The sequence below is a fragment of the Vitis vinifera genome, chromosome 11 (assembly GCF_030704535.1).
Source record: "Vitis vinifera cultivar Pinot Noir 40024 chromosome 11, ASM3070453v1".
Taxonomy (NCBI): Eukaryota; Viridiplantae; Streptophyta; class Magnoliopsida; order Vitales; family Vitaceae; genus Vitis; species Vitis vinifera.
Genome location: NC_081815.1, coordinates 1,975,760 through 1,993,185, shown reverse-complemented (window position 1 = coordinate 1,993,185; position 17,426 = coordinate 1,975,760). Strand labels below are relative to the sequence as shown.

The 17,426-nt window shown below is 35.1% G+C and overlaps 4 protein-coding genes across 5 annotated transcripts; 3 read left to right on the top strand and 1 right to left on the bottom strand.

Annotated features, from left to right (window-relative positions):
* Window positions 1-262: 262 nt before the first annotated feature.
* LOC100254362 (protein NDL1) lies at window positions 263-4,892 on the top strand. 2 transcript variants are annotated; one of them, XM_002282636.4, is made up of 11 exons: window positions 263-573; window positions 2,166-2,265; window positions 2,631-2,728; window positions 2,837-2,925; window positions 3,196-3,256; window positions 3,338-3,424; window positions 3,501-3,578; window positions 3,676-3,732; window positions 3,906-3,961; window positions 4,100-4,235; window positions 4,364-4,892. In XM_002282636.4, the coding sequence occupies exons 1-11, from the start codon at window positions 514-516 to the stop codon at window positions 4,601-4,603; spliced, it is 1,062 nt and encodes a 353-aa protein (XP_002282672.1). In that variant the 5' UTR covers window positions 263-513; the 3' UTR covers window positions 4,604-4,892. The 2 variants fall into 2 exon arrangements, with proteins under 2 accessions (XP_002282672.1, XP_010656219.1); XM_010657917.3 differs by lacking the exon at window positions 263-573 and adding an exon at window positions 629-2,035.
* Window positions 4,893-7,680: 2,788 nt separating this feature from the next.
* On the top strand, window positions 7,681-10,289 carry LOC100259473 (thiamine phosphate phosphatase-like protein). The gene is made up of 4 exons (XM_002282615.4): window positions 7,681-7,960; window positions 8,168-8,289; window positions 8,373-8,574; window positions 9,559-10,289. Exons 1-4 carry the CDS (start codon window positions 7,823-7,825, stop codon window positions 9,898-9,900), a joined length of 804 nt encoding a protein of 267 aa, XP_002282651.1. The 5' UTR covers window positions 7,681-7,822; the 3' UTR covers window positions 9,901-10,289.
* Window positions 10,290-11,025: 736 nt separating this feature from the next.
* LOC100254293 (mitochondrial carrier protein CoAc2) lies at window positions 11,026-14,607 on the top strand. Its single transcript, XM_002279801.5, has 7 exons — window positions 11,026-11,499; window positions 13,012-13,097; window positions 13,213-13,420; window positions 13,493-13,619; window positions 13,714-13,898; window positions 13,990-14,112; window positions 14,192-14,607. The coding sequence occupies exons 1-7, from the start codon at window positions 11,341-11,343 to the stop codon at window positions 14,327-14,329; spliced, it is 1,026 nt and encodes a 341-aa protein (XP_002279837.2). The 5' UTR covers window positions 11,026-11,340; the 3' UTR covers window positions 14,330-14,607.
* An 18-nt stretch (window positions 14,608-14,625) lies between these two features.
* Window positions 14,626-16,522, bottom strand: LOC100259416 (pentatricopeptide repeat-containing protein At2g15690, mitochondrial). Its single transcript, XM_002279788.4, has one exon. It carries the CDS (start codon window positions 16,256-16,258, stop codon window positions 14,828-14,830), a length of 1,431 nt encoding a protein of 476 aa, XP_002279824.1. The 5' UTR covers window positions 16,259-16,522; the 3' UTR covers window positions 14,626-14,827.
* Window positions 16,523-17,426: the final 904 nt, after the last annotated feature.

Below are 17,426 nucleotides of genomic sequence, written 5' to 3'. Positions count from 1 at the left end.
TATTTTATGGATTGGATGTCTTTACATAATCCTCCCAGTATGTAGACTCCATGCTCAGAGTCAACCAGTGTTTTTGGTCAAAATCAACCGTAAAAACTACCCTTAAAATTCACAAAAGCAAGGGTGTTTCGGTAAATCCAGCTCCAGGATGACGGTATCAGGAAAAAGAAAGTGACGGTGCCATCGCAACAACCATCGCACTCACCATAAAACGGCGTCGTTTTGGGGGAGGGAAATGCGCCGGGATGGCATTAAAATGTATAAACGACACCATGTCCAATCAGTCGGCCTCCCTAACCACGGTTGATATTTAACCATGGACACTGGTTAAATCGGTTGAGAAAAGCGTCGGTGGAGGTTAATCTCAGGTTAACGAACGGTTAAGAGAGAGTCGCTTCGTATATGAGCCATTGAAGCCAAAGCCTCCTTTTCTCAAAGAGGGCAGAGAGGGAAAGGCAGAAGGGAGAGAAGAGAGAGAGGCTTTGGGCTTTCGGACACGGGAGAGCCACGGCCATGGAGGATTCAAACGACGCCGTTTCCCTTGATATGGAAACGATCTATCTTGGTGGAAAGGTGATTCTTTTCACTGCTTTGATGTTCGGATATTACGATTCGATGATTTCGTTGAGTTATTATTATTTTTAATGTATTCGTTTCAAAATCGATGTTTTTGAATTCTATTAAAAAAAAAAACTGAAGATTTTTTTTTGGGAGGATTTTAACATTGTTTTTGGCCAATGCTCAGTTTGGTTTCGGAGAAAATGTTGGAAAAGAGACGGAATTGAATAGATTTCGTCTTCGGTTTCTTTTTTCTTTTAATTGTCCCATCGTCCAAACGCCGGGTTAGGGTTTTTGGCTGTTTTGTTATTCTGCATTTTGTCACTCCTCACTTCTGCATCTCATGGGGGATTTTTTGATTTGGTGACTGCTTTAGATCTGTTGACTCTTTATATGCTTTTTTCTTCTTTTTTTTCCTTCTTAAATTCTTGCCGGTATCGAAGGAGTTTCTTGCCTTTTACGTATCTGGCAGTTTTCACATTTTGAGAAGTTTTCAGATTCCTTTTAATTTATTTTCTTGTTGTAAAAATGATATATTTCAAGTATCTGAAGATATATATTTTTCTTTTGATTCATTTTTTGTGCCCTCTGTTTGGTTTCTGAGGTACTGAGGAAAAAGAAAACAAAGAAAAAAAAGAACATGAAATTTCTAGACTTCTCTTTCATTTTTTTTTTTGGATTTTAAAAAGAGGATTGAATCAGGCTTAACTAATGATTAATTTTAGATTAAAATTGTAACTTTAAATACAAAATTAGGATTTCCTTAACAACCCAAAAGTTATTTATGAATTAGTTATATACTGCAAGTCTGCAACCACTCTTTTGATTTCTTTAGTAGTTTATTCTTTCTATTCTTTATTTTTTCCTCATTCTCTTTGTTGTTGCTTCTGACTACTCCCAATGCCTTTTTTATTGCCCAAAGAAATTGGAATCTATTGGTGAATTCGTTCCTTGGTCTTACTCAAAGTATGTTACAGCCCATTGAAGAAACCTTAGCAAAACCTTTCCTCGTTCTGTCTTACTTCTTTTTATTGGTGCGATCAGATGTAGCAGTTACGTTTTCTTTCCTTTTCCTTTTTAATTGGTTATATTCAATCAGTGTAAATGTCAATGTCTGCTTTAAAAAATGCCTATCAAAAATGTCTTCTTTGAAAATATGAGATTCCATGCTCACCTTTTAAACTGTCCTTACTTTTTTTAAGAATATAATGATTGAAATCATAAGCCCTTCTTTCTTTTGTTCTTTATTTTACAAATATGGGTCTTATTGTGATATAGCAAATTGGTTTAGGTTGATGAAAAAGGGGCTAGTGCACATGCATAGCTCCTTTTGGGAATAAAAATTTGTTGATAGAGCTGGATTTCCCTATATTTGAAGGGTGTACACTGCAAGCGCACAAACCAAATGATTTCTCTTAGTTAATTGAAGACACTTATTTTCTGACAATACTGATATATGTGATTGGAAATTATTATGGTACATCCTGCTGATGATTTCCTCAAACTTTGTTAGCTTCTCCTGTTGATTTATTTGATTTAATTTTTGTTTTAAATTTTTAGTGTGCTGAGTTCTATGTTTGTGATGTGATTTGTATACTTTTCCACAGGAACATCATATAAGAACTGGCCGTGGTACTGTGTCTGTTATTGTCTATGGTGACCAAGAGAAGCCTGCACTGATTACTTATCCTGATTTAGCTCTAAATCGTGAGTTCAGTGAAACCAGATGTGTTAGCGTTGTTCTTTGCAGTTTCTCGTGCTTTTTTACCCAATTAACTTTTTTTTTTTTAATGCATATATTTTTCACATGATCTAAAGTCAATATAAGAATGTCACTTTTTTCTTCTCTCTTTCTCTCTAATGAGTTAATGTGCTGTTGCAAAACTTTTCTGTTAATTGAGAACTAATTTGATATTTATCTTCCCTTTTACCCTACTCACTTTGGTGACAGGGTGCATTAGCACAATTTAGAAAAATAGCTTTTTGTTTCAGACATCTTCTTTCTATGTGTCCTATTCTCTTCTGCAAACTGACAAAAGGTTTTGTCCCCAATTATGTGTATGTTTGGGCAGATATGTCTTGTTTCCAAGGATTATTCTTTTGTCCTGAAGCAGCTTCTTTGTTGCTACATAACTTCTGCATTTACCATATCAGTCCTCCTGGGCACGAGGTCTGTGAATTGGTTAACTGGACTTCTTTTCTATGGTTTTGTTATTCTTGTGTTGGAATGCTATTGTTCACATGATCTCTTCTGGCATTTCCATAAGAGTTCTTGCAGTTGGGAGCTGCTTCTATCTGTCCAGATGAGCCTGTGCCTTCTGTTGATGACTTGGCAGATCAAGTTATTGAGGTTCTCAACTATTTTGGGTAAGGATGTTAATAAAAATTTGTTGATTATTTATTACCTCATCACGTGTTGGGGTCTGAACTCTTCTTTGAATCAGTTTTAAAATGCAAACTGCAGTCATATTCTTTATTGTGCTTATGCTATTGCTGTCATGCTGGGAAAAAGTGCATTGAAAGACATTCTTTAGATCGGACGTATTTGATGAACCTTTTTCTTGCTTCTTGGAAAAATCAGGGAACAAAGTTTCCTTTGTCTGAATTTGTTTCTGATGGCATATATGTCTTTTTCAGTCTAGGTGCAGTGATGTGCATGGGGGTGACAGCGGGTGCTTACATCCTCACCCTATTTGCGGTACAGTTTGATCAGTGATAGTGCATCTAATATGCTTCAAAATGACTTATTTTGGTTGATTGATTTAGGTTTATGTTGCAGTTGAAATATAGGGAGCGTGTTCTTGGTTTGATACTTGTATCCCCTTTATGTAAAGCACCATCCTGGTCTGAATGGCTGTACAATAAGGTTCCTTTCACAATCCCTGGGGAATATATATCTCCATGTCTATATGCATACAGCTAAGCTTGCTTTTCATCTGCAGGTGGTATCAAATTTCCTATATTTCTATGGCATGTGTGGTTTTGTAAAGGAATATTTGCTTCAAAGGTACTTCAGCCAGGTATTTAGATGCTCATGCTCTAGCAATATACTCTATTCTTTTTGGCTCATATTTCCTGATTTAATGGGTGTCTGGTATTACTTGTGAGTTGTGACAGGAGGTTCGTGGTGATGCAGACGTCCAAGAATCTGATATAGTTCAAGCATGCAGAAAAGTTAGTGCTTTAGCTAAACTTTAATTCTTCTTCTCCTTCTTCTCCATTTTTTCCTTTTTCCTTCTCCCTGCAATGATAATATACTGAATTTTGATGGTTTTTTCAAAATTTTTGCAAATAGATATTCAAAGGGTGAAACTTGTCTAATTCTTATGGTATTTATCTTTCTTCAGTTGCTGGATGAGAGGCAGAGCATAAATGTTTTGCGGTTTCTTCAAGCAATTAATGGGTGAAGACTTGTCCCACAGACTATAAACTAGCTTAATTAGCATTGCTTGTCTGCATAATTTTTCTCCTTGTTGGTTTTCCCGTTTCTCTACCATATATGTTTATCATGCTCTCTAAACTTTGTTTTGCCAACTGATAGGAGACCGGATATTACTGAAGGATTGAGGAGACTGAAATGTCGGACACTTGTATTTGTCGGTGATGACTCTCCTTTCCATAGTGAGGCTCTGTACATGACCTCAAAACTGGATAGAAGATACAGTGCCTTGGTCGAGGTATGAACTTTTTAAGAAGTGTATAATTGCATAATTGCTTTTTACTGTGTTTCATATCAACCTTGTTCTTAGGCACAATCCAAGATTCTAGATTATGTGTGATTGAGTGTGAGATGTGATTTATACAGGTACAATCTTGTGGATCAATGGTGACAGAAGAGCAGCCACATGCAATGTTGATACCAATGGAGTACTTCTTCATGGGATATGGATTGTATAGGCCTTACCTGCTCAGTGAAAGCCCAAGGAGCCCGCTCAGCCCGTCTTGCATCTCACCGGAGCTTCTATCTCCTGAAAGCATGGGGTTAAAGCTAAAACCAATAAAGACCCGGGTTTCACTCCAAACTGAAAAGGGGCGAGAGAGGTAGGGAATTGGATATGAAGCCACCCCTGTGAGTATAGATAAATTGAAAGTTTTTTTATTCTTTTTTTTTCTTTTTTCCTTTTTCCTGATTGGTTAAAGCAGAAGGATAGAAATGGCTGTAGATAAAAAGGGAGGGGTGGGGGGTTGGAGGAGAGATTTGAATTCATTCATTTGTAGTCAGTCATAAACCTTGTCATTGAGCTGTATGTAACAATTAACTCAAATGGACATTTATTTATGATGACGAAGAATTAATAATAGAGAAGCTCCCAAGGGAATTTATAAGTTTATAACCAACCATCTCTCGCAGCACATGAACCTCACTGAATGGGAATGGGGCATAATACTTGGAAAGGACTCAAAAACAGCTAAGAAAATCAGAGCATTCAACTGAATAATATTCTCTGAATAAAAATTCAACAGCATTCATGGGTGTAGTTTGAAAATCAGGGCATGTTTCTTGGTTTTCAAAATGGTGGTGGATTCTGGCAAAAGGTGTAGTTTGAAATTAAAGGCCATGGGGTCCACCTGTAATATGAGTATGAGTTGGAGGAGTTTGAGTTTGTGTCATGGGTTGAGTTGGCTGCTTCCGGAATTTGCGGAATTGGAGCGTAGTGTGGCCCGCCCAAAAAAAAAGTTGTTAAAGAAATTATTATTATTTTTTAATTTTCTTGTATTTAATTTACTATCAGAAATATAAAAAATAAAATATAACTAAAAACTATATATGTTTATACATGAAAATTAATTAATCTTTATGTAAAAGAATTAATAAAAGTGAAAGACTTTGAAATAGTATATAAAAATGATTTATTTACTTTAAATCTAATTTTTATTTATTTTCCTTTCCTTTATTTTATTTATATCATAAAAATTTTCAAAAATCAGACATAATGATAGGTATTTAGTAAAACTTAATGCTTATTACTTAATAACTTAAGTTCATTTTAAGTTAAATTATACGTGAGTTGTTGATTTAAAACTTGTTACTTAATTTTTATCGAGTATTAAAATTGTTTGATAAAATTATCTTAAAATTTATTTTAAATCATTAAATTAACATATTTATTTTCATAAATTATAATTAAGACAAAGAAGTTCGAGTAACAATAAAAGTGTTGTAAAGTGGCACAAAAAATTGTGAAAGTAATTAGGATAAATGAGGTTAAATAAATAAAATGAAGATGTGAACTTAATAATAAGTTAATTATTTTTACTTATTATTACTACTAAAGTTATTTTTGACTTTAAATCATATCATTAAGTTATTTTACCAAACATACTTAATTTATTTAATGATTTTAATTATATTATTAAGTTTCTTTAAGTTATTAAGTTGATTTACTAGACACCACATAACCTTAAAACTTATTATTATTATTTTCTTAAAACTTAATTATTGTAATTAAAGTTTGTTCATCATTCTACTTATCTATTTTCATGTTTTCATTTTCCATCCATCTAATATTTTTAACACTTAATTTTTTTTTTATTATTAGCTTAATTTGCTTGGCCTTTTTTTTTTTCTTTAAATTTTAGCTTTTATAATTTTATATTAATATTATTTTTGTTAAATTTTTTCATAAGTTCTTTAAGTTTAATTTTTATTCTATAAAAGATAATAATAGGCTCTACCGATATCCCCACTATTAAACTTCAATCCAATTATCCAAAATAACAATGTAATAAATTTTGGTATTTTGGAATTTTCCAATGTATTATATCATATTAATAATTTATTTAACTTATAACAATATTAAGATATTAATAAAAATAAATAATTTAATACTTAACAATATTTAAATATTAATAAAAACAAATAATTTAATACTTAACATAATTAAAATTTATTTATGTTAATTTAAATTTAAGATGAAAACGACTTGAATTAAATTATCATCTATTTAGATTTAAGAGAAAAAAAAAAGGTGAAATGACTTAATTTACCAAACACCCCCGAACTCTGACCAGATATCAACTCAATGGACTAGTCACGATACAATATGAGTTTAAGTCCAAAATAATCCATTTGTTGAAAAAAATGGTAAGAATAGTACACATCTCAAAATATTTGTCAAACTAATATTTTGTATCAATGTAAACATTCACATAGATTTTTTTTTTTAAGTGTAAAAAACCGTCGTTGGTGACTGTAGTTTTAAAATTTTCATATTTCCTTAAAACCGCAGTTAATAATTGTGGTTTCAAAATTATTTTTAATCCAGGTTTTAATAGTATTGTGATTTTAATATTATTTTTAAAATATTCTTTATCATAATAATCATAAAAAAAATATTTTTTGTCATAATAACCATAAAACTACAACTAGTATGGTTTTAAAAATATCATAAAAACCACCGTCAGGGGACTCATGTAACCATAACTAAAAAAAAAAAAAAGATTTTAGAACTTTGCTTTTTTATTTTAATTTTAGTATAAATTATAGATGTATCAAAATTTCTTAACGATGTACCAAATTTCCTTAAAGTTCGTTTCTTATAATTTTCCTTAAATAAATATATAAATTTTTTATGGGAATGCATGTAGGCCAAATTATTTTCTCAAAATTTAAAGGAAAATATGAAAAAATAAAGATATATATATATATATATATATATATAATTTTAAAACAATCGAAAAAATTTATTAAGGATAATTTGTACAAAAAAATAATTTTAATCTGACAATGAAAAATAAAGAAAATTATAAAACCATCGTTTGTATTTTAAAACAACAGTTACTAACTATGGTTTTATAATTATTATAACAAAAAATATTTTTTTATGGTTATTATGATAAAGAATATTTTAAAAATAATATTAAAATCATAATACCATTAAAGCGGGCATGGATAAAAAATAATTTTGAAACCATAATTACTAATTATGATTTTAAGGAAAATTGTAAAACTACAATCTTTAAGAATATTTCTAAAACTTTTAAAACCACAGTCATCAATGATGGTTTTTCACACTTTAAAAAAAAATTAAAAAAAAAATTAAAAAAAAAAATTTATGTAGATGCTTACGTGGATAGATAAGATTAGTTTGAGAAATATTTTGAAATAGGTACTATTATTACCATTTTTTTCAACAAATAGATTATTTAGATTATTTTGGACTTAAACTCATACAATCTCTTCCCAGTCCAATCGAAAAGAATCAAAAGATCCTTTGAATTAACGGCGTGGCTGCGGCCGGAAAATCATCTCCGGTTGTGAAAAATGACCGGAATAGTGGTGCTTTTCGACTTCGATCGGACGATAATTGACGGCGACAGCGACAAATGGGTGGTAGTGGAGATGGGTCTGACCCAATCGTTCCAGCAGTTGCGCTCCATCTTGCCTTGGAACACTCTCATGGTTTGTCCTCTAATCGTTCTTCTTCTCAATCTTTCGACAAGTTTCTAGTAATTCTGTTCTCTTTCATTTTGGCTTGTTTTTTTTATATTGTAAAAGAAAAGAAAAGAAAAGAAAAGAACAGAACATTGTTGGTTTTTTTCTTTTCCTAATTTTTCTTGGCAACCAAACGGATCCTTTATTGAACAGTGGGTTTGTAAATATTGATAGGATAGGATGTTGCACGAGCTGCACTCACAGGGGAGAACAATCGAGGAAATTGAGAAGTGTTTGAAAAGGGTCCCAATGAATCCAAGAATCGCGGCGGCCATTAAAGCAGCCCATGATTTTGGGTATGTTTCTTTATGGTTGTGGCTTCATTTTTCTTTACTTTTTATTGGTAATTGAAATTATACTGACAATGAGGTTATTTCAGATGTGATTTAAAGGTAGTTAGCGATGCCAATAACTTCTATATTGAGACAATCTTGAAACATCATGGGTTATTAGGATTTTTTTCGGAAATTTACACAAATCCAACCTCTGTGGATGAAGTAGGAAGGCTAAGGATCTTCCCTTACCGTGATTTCACATTAGCTCCTCATGGTTGCAGTCTATGCTCTTATAACATGTGCAAGGTATGTCAGACAAATCGATTTTTGTTATGTTCTTTTTCATACACTAATTATTCTCTTATGTTTTGTTGTTAAGGGGAAAAAATCCTGTAATCTTGTTATGATCTCCTAATTGGTTAATTGATTTGTTGATTGGTTGTGAGGGATGAAATTGAGCTTGCTTCTTGTTCATATTTATACATCTAATTCAGGATGAGATGATGCCATTTGTTCCTTTTCTAACAGATGGGGTTCATTCTGTGAATTGATTTTGCTTCTTGTAATGATCTCTCTCTCTATGATGAGGGCCTACGACTGGAAACTTTTCTTTTCCTCGTCCCTTGAGAGTTTAGGAGGCTAATTCTTAGAAAGTAAACCAGTGGTTCTCTGTCTCTCTGTCTCTTTGTCTCTCTCGCTCTCTCCCTCCCTCCCTCTCTTTCGTGTCCATTGATAGGAGGGCTAATTCTATAGAAAGAAACCTAGCAGTTACCAACCATGTTTACATGAATTACAATCAGTCAGTCAATCTCTCTCTCCCTCCCTCTTTTTTGTGTGAAGGCCCAACCCATAAAACTTCTTTCCCTTTTGTGTCCATTGATAGGATGGCTAATTCTATGGAGAGAAAACCAGCAGTTGCCAACCATGTTTACTTGAATTACAATCAGTCAGTCCATCTCTCTCTCTCTCTCTCCCCCCTCTGAATGAGGGCCTAACACATAAAACTTCTTTCCCTTTTGTGTCCATTGATGGTTAGGGCTTAGGAGGGCTAATTCTATGAAAAAGAAAACTAGTAATTACCAACCATGTCTACAGAGATTACAATCAGTCCTCCATCACCCTCCTTTCATTGATGTATTCTTGGGGTTCTTACCAGTTCCTAGGCATGCCATGCATTTTCAAAGTTTGTGGAGATGTGGTCAGTCCATTATATTTTCAATAACATTTGAACCTACAAAAGCTACTGTTTCTTAAATCGAAAGAAAGTTATAATAGTGGTTTCCACAACAGGGTCTTGTGATTGAGCAGATACGTGCTGCTGCTTCTGAAAACGGGAAGAAAAGATTCATCTATGTTGGAGATGGGAAAGGTGACTTCTGCCCAAGTTTGAAGCTGGGACATGGAGACTATGTGATGCCAAGGAAAAATTATCCTCTATGGAATCTCATTTGCGGTGACCCCATGCACATCAAGGCACAAGTCCTTGAATGGAGTGATGGAGAGGAGCTGGAGAAGGTGCTACTCCACCTTATCGACACAATCTCCATTGAAGAGAACATCAGCAATGGGACTTCTACTCAATCTAAATCATCCCAATCACAAGTTTCAGAGAATGCAGGGACCCACCCATGAAGCAAATCATCAAACACCCCCTAATCCTCGCTAGCGACTCATCTAGAGATGGTCTGACTGCGTCAACTGTCAAGTGATGATCAAAACAACACATACAGATAAGCCTTTCTGGTTTGGGAACCTGTTTCAGGAATTTGCTCTACCAAGCTTACAGGTTGTTGGGTATGCCCACGTGGTCAAAAGTATCTAACTTGTCAATTCTGTATCATTGTTCCTGGGTCATCTAGGTGGTAGGTGTACTTATATTTTTTGTCACAGACAGAATTCAAAATGGTATGCAACTCTGAAGGCCATTCATGTTGTGACATTTCATATTTTTAGGTTTTGCTGACACTTTTACTCAGATATACTTGGAAATGGCTCAATCAATATTTTAGATTTTGCTACTACTGCTAAGATCTGTGGAAAATGACTTGACTCAGAAATTTAGGTTTGGCTTGCACCATGGCTGAGCAAATTCATAGCCGTTAAATTTTATTAAAAGCTTAGGCTTGGGGTAAGGTTCTGTACTTTGATAAACCACATCTATTTTTTTTTTTTAAAAAAAGTTATATTCTAAAATAAAATTTGATGTCTTTAATTTTTTTTAACAATAAGTAAAAATATGAAGAATATTTTAAAATTTTTGTATTGTGTTTAAGTTTTTATGTTCACAGAGAATAAATAAGAAAATTATTTTTGAAATTTGAGTTTTCAAATAGAATTTAAAAAATAAAATGTTTTTGGGAACCATTTTTCAAAATCTTGAATTTTCAGTAGAATTATTTGGTACTTGGTTTATAAAAGGAAGAAAAAATTGGATATAAAATATTTTATTAAAAGAGAATCTTCATATGTAATATTAAAAAAAAAAAAGATAATGTTTTTCCTTAAATTTATTTTTAATAATTATTTTTTTGTGTATTAATAATATTTATATTTATTAGGATTTTGATTGGACTTTTTTTTTTTTTTACTTTATTTTGTTTTTTTCTTCCTGTCCCTCTTGAAGTCTCTTCCAACACGAATAACAAATCCATATTTTTTACTTCACATAAAATTATGTAAAATATTTTTGAGTCAAGAAAAATTATTGGTTTCCCAAAAAAATAAAAATGGTTTAGTTCAAGATTGTGAATTGGGGATCAATTTGGGGTCAGCCATTGGATGGGTGAAACACGACTCTTTCAATTAAACAATTCATTTTGGTGGCGCCTGCCAACCGAATATCTCTTCTAACAATTTTGACACACTCTTGGAATCTCTGAAAGTCTTGGCCTTTCTCTCACTTGTCAGCTGTCCCAAACATATAAAACTCACGAATCGATCAAAGCCCACCACCAGAAACGTTTCAATTCTTCTCCCCTTTGCCCATTCCTGCTGCTGCAACAATTACTCACACAATTCAAAGCGGTCTTTGAAAATCTCTGTGCCCCATTTCTCTCTTCCAAGCGGTCTTAAATGGAGAAGAACAGAGAAGGAGGAGAGAGGGGCATGCTGTTGGATGGGCTCAGAGATTCCATGCCGGTGTATGTAAAGGAGCTAGTTGCTGGGGGTGTCGCTGGTGGTTTTGCTAAGACCATGGTTGCTCCACTCGAGCGTGTCAAGATTTTGTTTCAGGTGCCAGTTCTTTGTTCTTCTTTCACTTTCTTGATTTGGCTTCCTGGGTTTGTGGGTTCTCCTTTTTCCTTTGATGGGCTGTTGTCAGAAATCTTTCTGATTTTAGGTTTCAATGGCTTTATTAGAGTCGATGATTCCAATTGTTTGGAATTTGGTGGGTGCGGAGTGGATCTTGAAGTTCTTGAATGGGTCCCAATTGTGGTGATATATCTTTTTATTAATTTCCTTTGAGGTTTTATCTGACTTCACCTCTTCAAGACCTCACAAAGAATTTAGTTTATTGGGCTAATTTTAGGGCCAATCATGCTGTGTAAATCGAGGAAAAACTGAGCGGAAAAATAAACCCCAATCATATAACAAAAAATGTACTGGAAATGCATGGAAGGAGATGGCATATGTGTCTTGTTGAGGAACTGAATATAGGGTTCCTTGATTTGGGGAGATTATCTTGTACATTTTGATAGATGTGTGAAGCTGATAGAATGCAAAATGAACTTGAAAGATGTTTCACTGAATGGATTAGTCAGTTCCTTGGTGGGTTTGAAGATGGTCTGTTCACACTTGGTGGTTTTTGTTGGAAAAAGTTCTGAAAATTGTTGGTAATTTTGGTTGAGGCTGGGTCTTTGTTGAGTTCTTAGGGATTGTGAATTTATAGTGTTGAAACATTTGTTTCATATGTTTTTTGCTATTGAAAGAGTTCTCTTCCATGAATTATCTTTGCAACCCTTAAGGCCTATTGGTTTCTCTTTAGTAGTTCTATTATGGAGGGATTCTTGCAATCCGGATGGAAGGTGTTCTTTAAGATTCTGCAATGCGGGTTCATTGGGATCATAGGATTAGGAGGAGAAACAGCTGAAAAACTTGATGTTTTTGTGCCAGGAATAGTGGATGCAGTGGTCAATTTTAGAAAAATAGTTATTCTTGCAGGTTGTAAGAGGATGCTGGAAAAGAAACAGAAACAATATCAAGTTTAAAGGGATTTATATGGAGGAAGAAGAGTTCGATTTTTGTTCTTCCTGTTGTTTGTGGTCAAGACTGTGTTTTGACCATATGGGTTGAGTTGGGTTTACCGTTTAACAGCCAAGAAGTCTAACCCAAACTGGAACCCAATCCAACCAAACATGAACTCAATCCTTCCCAAATCCACCAAGAAAATTAATTGATGTCCTGGGGCAAGCTTAATCGTAAACAGTCTGGGTCTCACAGCCAAGCCAAACTAAACAAGAACCTGAGGATTCTCATAACCATTCAGTGATGAACATCATAGTTTACTTACTATTTTTCTTCTTCTTTCCCCTTGCCAATGCTGTTGCTTACCCTGTTCAGGCTTATTCATATCTCACTTTTGATAAATACAGATGTATATTACACTGAATCTCTAATTTATCATTGGTCCTCTCTTTGTATGTATGAATACTTTGAACTGTAGACTTCATATTGCCATTGAACACAATCTTTCAAGTTCGATTAAGTTTGAAGATGAATGGAAATTATTTTTTAACTTTTTTTCAGACCAGAAAAGCAGAATTTCAAAGCATAGGGCTGTTGGGATCCTTTAGAAAGATTGCAAAAACAGAAGGGGTGCTGGGTTTTTACAGGTGGAAATCTGAATCTCTTTTTCTACTTAATTTGATCCTGGGGTCATTATCATTCATGTGAAAGTATTGCTTTTGGCCCTCAATAATCTCTATATCACGTGGGACTTGTATCCAGAGGGAATGGAGCAAGTGTTGCTCGAATTGTTCCTTATGCAGCACTGCATTATATGGCTTATGAGCAATACCGGCGATGGATCATACTCAATTTCCCTGACATTAGAAGAGGGCCAGTACTCGATCTCATGGCAGGATCATTTGCAGGAGGAACTGCTGTGCTTTTTACATACCCTCTTGATCTAGTTCGGACCAAATTGGCTTACCAGGTAAAGAACTTAAACCGATTCTTTCTCAATGCTTGAATGGAGAACATGAGTAAGTTGTATATGATTTTGCAGGTTGTTGGATCAACAAAGCTGAACATCAAAGGGATAGTCCATGCAGAACAGGCTTACAGAGGAATCCTTGATTGTTTCTCAAAGACCTACAGAGAAGCCGGTGTAAGAGGGCTCTATCGCGGTGGGGGTAGGTATTAAGTTTTTCCATGTCTTTGCTAGTTGCTTGCACCAAGTACTATGGTAACTGTGTCTCCATTAACAGATTTAAATGCTGTTCTCAGCTCCAGCACTCTATGGCATCTTCCCATATTCTGGTTTGAAGTTCTACTTCTACGAGGAGATGAAAAGCCATGTGCCTGAGAAACACAAGAAAGACATAACAGTGAAACTAGCATGCGGCTCCGTCGCAGGCTTACTGGGTCAGACATTAACTTACCCTCTTGATGTTGTTAGGCGGCAAATGCAGGTAAGTTACTGCAATTGTCCGAGTCACTGAATCTAAACATTTTCAGAAATAAAGATCAAACTAATAAAGAGAAAAGGAATCATCTTAATAGGTCCAACGGCTGTCAGCATCACACATTGGAGATGTGAAAGGAACAATGGAAACCCTTGTTTCAATAGCTCAAACACAAGGATGGAAGCAGCTATTTTCAGGGCTGAGCATCAACTACTTGAAGGTGGGGAAAATTGCTATTTAGTTTGTCGTACCAGTCCTTCCGTGTGTTGGGCATCTAAGTGTTTGTTCTTGTATTTCAGGTTGTACCATCAGTGGCAATTGGGTTTACAGTCTATGATATAATGAAATCATGGCTGCAAGTTCCATCGCGAGATGACAATCTAATAGAAGTGGTGACAAACAAGAGGAATAGCCAACCATCATCCCTGCACTCGTGACATTAGATCCCTTTTTCAACGGGAAAAAACATTCTTAAAGGTCATTGTTGATTTTTCTTTGCCCTGTAGATTGTCATTTAAATCTCTCCCATATTTTTCTCAGGGCATTTCTGATTTGTATATTCAATTCTTTAAGCTCTACCCTAGCATAGATGTAGGTCAAATCTCCCATTCTAATAAAGCTCAGAGGAGAGGGAGTCACAGATTTTACAAGGAGAGATACTTGATGTAGCAAAGGTCATTGATTAGAATAATGAAGAATGCTTTCCCTACAGCAATTCCGAATGTAGCAAAGGTTATAGGAAATATGGATATAGCTTATGCTGACCCATTGAATTTATTCCAATGTAATGGATGTTCAAATTTCAGTACAAACATAAGGATTGTAAGATCAAAAGAAATCCAGACATTTACAAAGATCAACTCCCATAAACAGCATTGGATTACACCAACTGCAAGGGGAAACAAATTATTGTGGCAACGTTAAGAGTGATACACTTACCAGTAATCCCCACAAGAGCATTTGCCGTCCTTGAAGTGATGAAACCGCTTATTATCCCTAACAATTAGCTCCCTCCCAACAATCTTTGACATAATTTTTATTGCATTGTGGCAATCGCCACAAATTCGAAGATTCTTAATGATCCTGAGAGGTGTTCTAGCTGGAGTACTGATCAGGCCATATGCAATTGCTAATCGCTCGCTGTGATAGAGCAAGGCCTGTTCTTTTGCCTCCTGATCAATGTCATGAAGCACATATCTTGTGTCAGGGACATAACCGGCTTCTCTCATCTGCCCATTCAATCCTTTTAATTTCTCATACGCATCTCCCTTGTAAGGATTTGTGCTCCGGTACTCACTGACCCTGTTCTTGCCCTCAAGCATGTTGACTGCCAACTGCTTTTTCTGTGGTGGCGTTGGGATCTTGTCCGTGATGGCCTTAGAGGGATCAAGAGCAGCCAACATCTCCTCGGCCCGGTCTTCAAGCTCGATAGCTCCATGTATTCGAGCAAAATTTCTCAATGCCTCCCAAACTTCTGCAGTGGGTTCAATTGGCATTTTATCAACAAACTCCTCTGCTTCATTGATATGACCAAATTTCCCAAGAACATCTATAACTCCTAGATAATGCTCTATCCCTGGTATAATTCCACACTCTTTCTTCATCAATTCGAAGTACATTAATCCTTCTTCTACACTACCACACGCCGACAACACTGCCACAAAAGTCTCTCCAACCGGACGCAACCCCACCTTCCTCATTCGCTCAAACAACAACAATCCATCCCTTCCCTGCCCATTCGCAGCATACCCATTTATCATTAAATGCCACGAACTCATATTCCGTTCGCGCATTCTATCAAACACCCTGCGCGCATCTCTCATACTCCCACACCTCCCATACATTTCAATCAATTTATTATTCAATTCAACATCCCCACCGAATTTCGACCTCGCCAACAAGTCATGAACCCTTCTCCCTACTTCAAGCGATTTCGTTTTCCCACACGAACTCAACATTGCACAAAAAACCCCATACTCAGCACAAACACCTTGACCCATATACTCAACAGCTTCTCTAATCTTCCCCTCTTCGCACAACCCCATCAGATCAACCCCAGAATGTACTACCGTGAAGTTTTCGGTTTGTGGGTAGTTGGCATTGTTGAGCTGAGTACCAGTCAGGTTTTGACCATTGTGTTGTTTCGGAGGGTGTGTGCTGTTGGTTTGGCGGCGGAAGACTCGGGGCTTATTAGTGGGTTGGTGGTTGGGAAGAGCGTAGGTGCAGAGGAGTTTTAGAGGGGGTTTTTGAGGAGAAGAAGAGATGGGCTTGAGAGGTAAGGCAGAAGAGTGAGCGGGGATTCGAGCCTTGAAATTGGAAGTGATTATGGAGTTTCCAGTGCGATTGAGGGACATCAGAGACGCCATTGCTGGTTGAATCAAAAGTAATTGAGTTGGTGTTTGATGCTTTATATGGAAATAAGCATTCCAAAACGACGTCTTCTTCTATTGGTTTGAATCAAAGTGAGAAGGTGAAGCCAAGCCCGACGAGGGAAGAAGCTGCAATCTGATTCGACACACAGGTAGCCGAAGGGGGAAGATACAAGTGATTATAAATGGACTAAACGACGCCGTTTTAAGAGGTCGTAGAATGAAAGGGAAATCACAACGATGTCGTTGGAACTTGGAAGCGACATAATTAGACCATGCCTGTGAAAGAAATATATATGAAAAATGCATTTATTATAAAAATGAAAATTCATTTTTTATTATTAAAAATTCTCATTTTAGGAATGAAGATATAAAGGCGTATAAGTGTGTATACCCACAAATTTTATGGCTAATAAAAAATATAAATAATAAAAAAAGCAAGTAAATTTAATATATTGATTTCTAAAAATTTTGTGGACGTTTTTCTTGTTGACTTTAATTCCCAAGTAGCAATCACACATTTTTTATTGGTTTAATTAATGCTCTGTAATTTTGAAATTGAGAAGACTCTTTTGAAGTTTGTTGATCTCTAAGGGCTTGATTAAAAAATAGGGAAAAATCGTATTTATAGACTGTTAAATGAAAAATATATGGTTATGGAAGCCCATATAATTGAAATATGAGATCTGTCTAATAATGAAAAAAATACTATATGTTTCATGCACTATTTACTGTTCATGTTTACATTTTCAAAATTATCCTTTAGGTCCCCCGGAAAACACAAGAAGCAAAAAAAAGTAATTTTTTTTTTTTTTGTTTTCCTTGTGGTTTTTTATGGATTTTCTCAAAAATCAAACGAGGATGAATTTTCTAGGAAATCGAAAGGGGAATGGAGACCACTAGAATAGATCTAGAAACACATGGAGAAAAAGAAAAGGCAATTTTTTTTTGTTTTCCTTGAGGGTTTTGTATGGATTTTCTTGAAAATCAAATGAGGATGAATTTTCCTGGAAATTAAATAGGGGATGGAGACCCATAGAACAGATTTAGAAAACATAGGGAGCAAAAAAAAAAAAATCAATTTTTTTGGTTTTCCTTGGGGGGTTTTGCATGGATTTTCTTGGAAAAATGAGGATGAATTTTCCCAAAAATCGAGTGGGGGATG

Bases quoted from the DNA above. Each gene is read 5' to 3' on its own strand.
- LOC100254362 (XM_002282636.4), top strand. From the start codon at position 514: ATGGAGGATTCAAACGACGCCGTTTCCCTTGATATGGAAACGATCTAT. The intron at 574-2,165 runs GTGATTCTTTTC...ACTTTTCCACAG, and splicing joins CGATCTATCTTGGTGGAAAG to GAACATCATATAAGAACTGG. The intron at 2,266-2,630 runs GTGAGTTCAGTG...ATGTTTGGGCAG, and splicing joins TCCTGATTTAGCTCTAAATC to ATATGTCTTGTTTCCAAGGA.
- LOC100259473 (XM_002282615.4), top strand. From the start codon at position 7,823: ATGACCGGAATAGTGGTGCTTTTCGACTTCGATCGGACGATAATTGAC. The intron at 7,961-8,167 runs GTTTGTCCTCTA...AAATATTGATAG, and splicing joins TGCCTTGGAACACTCTCATG to GATAGGATGTTGCACGAGCT. The intron at 8,290-8,372 runs GTATGTTTCTTT...AGGTTATTTCAG, and splicing joins AAAGCAGCCCATGATTTTGG to ATGTGATTTAAAGGTAGTTA.
- LOC100254293 (XM_002279801.5), top strand. From the start codon at position 11,341: ATGGAGAAGAACAGAGAAGGAGGAGAGAGGGGCATGCTGTTGGATGGG. The intron at 11,500-13,011 runs GTGCCAGTTCTT...ACTTTTTTTCAG, and splicing joins GTGTCAAGATTTTGTTTCAG to ACCAGAAAAGCAGAATTTCA. The intron at 13,098-13,212 runs GTGGAAATCTGA...ACTTGTATCCAG, and splicing joins GGGGTGCTGGGTTTTTACAG to AGGGAATGGAGCAAGTGTTG.
- LOC100259416 (XM_002279788.4), bottom strand. From the start codon at position 16,258: ATGGCGTCTCTGATGTCCCTCAATCGCACTGGAAACTCCATAATCACT.